Source organism: Andrographis paniculata, unplaced genomic scaffold, assembly GCF_009805555.1.
Source record: "Andrographis paniculata isolate CXL003 unplaced genomic scaffold, ASM980555v1 Contig55END, whole genome shotgun sequence".
NCBI lineage: Eukaryota > Viridiplantae > Streptophyta > Magnoliopsida > Lamiales > Acanthaceae > Andrographis > Andrographis paniculata.
In genome coordinates this window covers 4,336,163-4,341,965 of record NW_026137590.1, presented here as the reverse complement: position 1 = coordinate 4,341,965, position 5,803 = coordinate 4,336,163, and the positions used below count along the sequence as shown (strand labels likewise).

The following is a 5,803-nucleotide window of genomic DNA, read 5'->3' as shown; positions in this document are numbered from 1 at the left end:
GGATACATAGATATGGAACGGAGAGAGTATTATTTTTTAAATTTCATATAAAAAAATAAGTATATATATTTTTTAAAATAAACAGATGGAGTATACACTCAAAAAATTATATTTTCTCCGTCTCATAACAAAGTATCAATTTTATCATTTTAGTCTGTCCCATAACAAAATATCTATTTCCTTTTTTAGTAACTGTACTATCTACTTAACATTACAAATACTCTTACAACTTACAATATATTACACAAATGTTATTATCTTTATATCGCACATACTAATAAAGTTATTTTAGTCATTTATATTTTATTCCAACTATATCCCAATATAATACTAATAATTCTAAAACTATGTGCAAAAAATAAATAAATATTTAGTTATGGGACAAAGAAAGTACATATTTTTATTTTATTTTCTAATTATAAAATTATTTATTTATTTTTTTAATAATTATATATTTTATTATTATATCATTATTTTTACATAAAAAAATAAAAACAAAATTATGTTTATATTATTTTTAAATATCTATTATAATTAAAATATTACTACCTTCATCCGATTACAAAGTAAACATTTACTTTTGGCGCGTTGTTTAAAAATAATAGTATTTTAATTGTAGTAGGTAGTTAAAAGTAATGTAATGACATTTTTACGTTTCTTTTTTAATGTAAAACTAATTATGTGATGTAAAGTGTGGGTATTTGTGAAAAAAAAATTTGGTATTTAATAAAATGATTATTTTTTAATTTGACCGCTCAAAATAGAAATATACTCTTTCCGTCCCAAAACTATAGTTTTATTTGGGTTGACACAAAATTTAAGAAATATTGATATTATATTGATAGTTGATAAAAAATATGAGTAAAAGACTTTTTTTGTCCTCATGAGTGTATTAACATAAAAAAATAGTGGCAATTGTGTAATAATAATGAAAAAAAAGATAATTTTATGGTAATATGAGCATTTATGAAAATAAAACTATAGTTTTGTGACAAACAAAAATAATAAACAAAACTATTATACTTTCTGGATGAAGAAGATGAATTATTTTTTAAATTTCATATAAAAGTAAATATATATTTTTAGAATAAACAGATGGAATATATGTATACTGTATACTCCCTCCGTCCAGCTAGAAAGTATACATATTTCTATTTTGGGATATCCAATTACAAAGTAAATATTTTATTAAATACCTTACTTTTTTTTACAAATGCCTTTACTTTACATCAAATCATTATTTTTACACCAAAAATTAAGGGCAAAAATATAATTACATTATTTTTAACTACCACAAAAGTAATTGTATACTATATAAGTAGATGGAGGAGTATTAAATATAATTTTTTTCTTACAAAACAATAAATCAAATACAAAACATCAAATCAAATATGATCTTTTACCTCTTTTTTTTTTTAAAAAAAAAAAAATCGTATCTAAACAAACCTCAAAGCCGTATCTAAACAAACCTCAAATCATTGAGTAAATTAAATTAAATTAAATTTGATCATATCTATTAAGTACGCTCCTACTTCACATCTCCCCTAGAAAAGTCTTGGCGGCGTCCAAGCTCGGAAAATACGTCATCTCTAGGAATATTTGGCTAACCAAATCCTCCGATCCGCCGCTCGCCGCCAAGCTCCCCATCACCGCCGTCACCACCTGCTTGTATCCAAAGTAAAATCTCTTCACCGCCGCTTCCACCGCCTGCATCGCCTGAAACAGCTGAATTTTCGCAAATTCCTCCTTCCTCCGGTACAATTCCATGGCGGCTTCCTGCACCCTCGGACCGCCGCTCGGATCGACCTCCACTTCCAAAACCTCCGGCACCTTGTGCTTCAAATCCTTCGACAATCTCGTAATTCCGACGAGTCCGCGCGATCGGAAGCAGAAGAGCTCCGATTTCATTGTCAATTGCTTTTTCAGGCGGAGGAAATCGTCGGGATCCATCAGTAGATGCAAATCCTCGATCTTACTGATAATCCTCCATACTTTCTCCAGTATCCAGCACTGGATCGCCGCTGTATCGTGCCGCCGGCGGTCGATCTCGTCGGCGATCCTCGCGAGAACCTCTCCGGCGACGGCGATCCACGACTCTAAAATCTGGTGCGTGGTGTAAACCGTCTGGTTCTCCAAATTAACCGCCTCGACGTCGTCGTTTCGGCATCTCTTCAGCGCGTGCACCTCAGACGGCTTGCAGATCGCGTCGTAGTTCAGGCTCGGCTTCCCGCTCAGATTCGGCTCGCCCAAGCCGAGCGTGTACGGACACCCTAGCATCCGGCACTCTATCGAGAATTGAATCTTCCGCGCCGCCGACTCGAGCTTGGGCCACGAAGCCAGCCGCGGCAGCAAGCTGGCTCGGCTCACCTGGCTCACCACCACCGTATCATCCTCCCGCCGCCACACCTCCGCCGCGCTATTCTCCCGCGCCAGAACCCCGCCGGCGGAGCTCAAATCGACGACCGGCATATTCCGGCGAGTCTCGGAATCTTCTTCATCCGCTTCACACAACAGAGCAATAATCTCCACCTCATCTGCCGCCAGCGCCTCCACCCGCCGCCTCCACTCCCGGCGGTCGGCGTACGGCCTCGGGTCGGAAAACACGGTCGACATGAACCGGAAGGTAATCTCGAGCGCCACTAAAGCCGGTTTAAAAACCGGTTCACTTTTCCAGCCGGGGAACTCGGTTCTTCCCCAAATCTTCTTCATCTCTGGCAGGCGAAGATAGCTTTCGTACGCCGCGCAAATTTCGTCGGACGCCGTCGAAATCTCCGGAGGCGGCGGCGGCGGAATTGCATTCGGGAGCTCGTTGCAGAGCTTCGGCGGCGATTGGGCGGCGATTTCGGGGGGAATCATGTTAGATTTCAATTCCAAACCCACCATTTTTTGTGGAATTTGAAATCTAAAATAGGATTTTGGTATATGTAGGAGAATGGGAGACAGGAACAGGTGAAAGGCGTGTGGAAGGAGAATGGAGAATGTCCAAAGGAGCGGCGGGAATAGTACTAGTAATTATTAGTACTAGTTTATTGGAGGAAACCTTATCCATTTCTGGATATATATATATATATATACAAACATCTGTCATGTGTTTCTGTGAATTGACGGAAGTGCCCCTCAGCTAAGCGTGCTTAATGCAGGAACCAACTACCACGCAAGGTCCAGGCTGTGTTTTTAATCCACCCAACTAAATTTTGCCACGTCGGACGGTGGGCGTGGGAATAACTACCCGCCTAGTAGCAAATTTTCTAAATTTTACTATTTAAATTTTGTTTTTGTCGAATTTTTTATAAAATATCTTATCAAATATTACTTTTATATCAAATTTAAATCTATTTGAGTTGCTACCGTAAATTAAGAAATAATATTTTATTAGTTAGTAAATATGTATAAAATAATTTTGATATTTTTATTATTTGTATGTTATGTATATATATATGTAATGATATATTTATAATTAATGTAAAAACAACGGGCATTTTGATTTTAGTGAATTATATTTACTATACGAGAAAATGAATAATTTTGACTGAAACACATTCAAAAATAATAAAAATATTCTATCCGTTCAAAAACAAATGAGAAATTTGGGATGAATACGAGAATTAAGAAATAATAGTATTATATTGATAGTGTATGTAAAAATATTTTTAAAAGAGTAAAATATCTATATTTTATGTAATTATTGTAAAAAAGTGAAGATAATTTTGTAAAAAAGTGGGGAGATAGTTACTGAAAATGAGACTATTGTTTTAGGACAGACGAAAATAGGAAAATTAGACTATTATTTTAGGACGAAGAAAATAATATTTTTAATTGGGACAGAAATGATAAATTTTCTTTAATCTACAGCAAAATTTCTTTAAAACAATAGGAAATAAATAGTATTATTTATAATAAAAATTTTAATTTAGTAACCCTGTCGACTATAGAATGTTTAAATTATGATGTATTTGTATAGTTTAAAATATTTTATTATTGAGCAATTAAATTTTGTTTGTGTTGATGTAATTTTTCAACAAAAATAAAGTAAAATTCAAAGATATAGAAAATATCCTTAAACTTGATTAATTAGTGCCTGAGATTAGGAATCTCTAAACACTGTATGGTACAGAAAATAAACTGGAAAATAAAAGACTGAAATTTAAAGTGGTGATCCCCAAATCTGACTTTGCTTTGTTGAAGTTGATTGAAGATGCCTTGCCAAATGATGATCCAAATCCTTAAATATTCTTTGAAGAAAACGTTCAGAACCGTCGTCTGGTCAGTTACCATAACCGTTGTTAACCGCCCCAAAAGTTCTCTTCTATTGACACGTGTGTCAACCGTTCTACTACGTCCGACCTTCAAAAAACCGTTCGTCAGTTGCAACTTCCTCTAACCGCCCCAGAACTGCTCTCTCACCCGACCTGCACATGCTACTTCACTTGGTCCGAACTTCGTATCACGTCCTGACCTCAATGCCCGACCTGCTTCTTCGCCCGACATCATTTGGGCCGACCTCCGCATCAGCCGCCCTCTGTCTTTGACCGACTTTAATTGGTCCGACCATGGACCAACCAAATGTGGTCCCGACCACGGACCAACCGACCGGCTCTATTTGCCTTATCTCTTTAGAAGGACAGACTGTCCTCTGGACAGACCTCCGCATCTGTCCGTACCTCTTCCTTGCCCGATCTTTCTCTTGACAAACCTTCGCGTCTGCCCGACTTCGTCTTTCACCCGATCTACGGTTTACCCGACTTGGGTACACCTTTTTTCAGACTCGGCCCGACCTTTCTTCCTTCCCGATCCTTGCATCTGTCCGATTGCACCCTACTTCTGGGTCATTTAACTTATATCCAGACCCGTCCAGAATCCCACTGCCATTATTTATTATTATTATTTTTTGTGCTTAACAATAAGCCTCCTCCTCAAGACTCCTAAACATCACTGAAAGTGATGTTTTAGGAGTTTGCAGGTCAGCATCTGAGGCTACATCAGCCTCAGATCCGACCTCCATCTTCTGAGGCTACGTTAGACCCGACCTCCATTTATCGCGGACTGGTGGTGGTCTGCACATTGATCGATCTTGCACTAACATTGCTTCAGCATCTCCCCCCTGACGGAAGTCATGATTATTTTCTGTAAAAAAGGATTCTAACCTTCTTGCCGTGGATGCTAAACTGGCCAGATCTTGAAAGTCGTGGGCTGTCAGGGCCTCGCGAAGTCTGGTATGCATGTTCCTGACCACCAAATTGGTCATTTCGCTTTCATTGATCATCGTAGGACATCGTCCCTTCATCAATCGCATCCTCTCTATGAATTGGTAGCCGGTCTCTTCCGGCATCTGTGTGATCTCCAGAAGGTCTATCAGTGAGACTGTCGGCAGAGGATTAAAGAACCTTGCATGAAAATCTGCCTCTAAATCTTCCCAAGTTTGCAACTGTCCAGGCGGCTCTATTTGCCTTATCTCTTTAGAAGGACAGACTGTCCTCTGGACAGACCTCCGCATCTGTCCGTACCTCTTCCTTACCCGACCTTTCTCTTGACAAACCTTCGCGTCTGCCCGACTTCGTCTTTCACCCGATCTACGGTTTACCCGACTTGGGTACACCTTTTTTCAGACTCCGCCCGACCTTTCTTCCTTCCCGATCCTTGCATCTGTCCGATTGCACCCTACTTCTGGGTCATTTAACTTATATCCAGACTCGTCCAGAATCCCACTGCCATTATTTATTATTATTATTTTTTGTGCTTAACAGTTTGATTATAAATTAAAGGCAAAATGACATAAAATTTCACTGTGGTTTTTGAATTTGAT

At 38.1% G+C, this 5,803-nt stretch overlaps 1 protein-coding gene across 1 annotated transcript; it reads right to left on the bottom strand.

Annotated features, from left to right (window-relative positions):
• Nucleotides 1-1,335: 1,335 nt before the first annotated feature.
• On the bottom strand, nucleotides 1,336-2,969 carry LOC127256529 (nematode resistance protein-like HSPRO2). The gene has a single exon (XM_051282581.1). The coding sequence runs from the start codon at nucleotides 2,881-2,883 to the stop codon at nucleotides 1,534-1,536; it is 1,350 nt and encodes a 449-aa protein (XP_051138538.1). The 5' UTR covers nucleotides 2,884-2,969; the 3' UTR covers nucleotides 1,336-1,533.
• Between the last annotated feature and the right edge of the window lie 2,834 nt (nucleotides 2,970-5,803).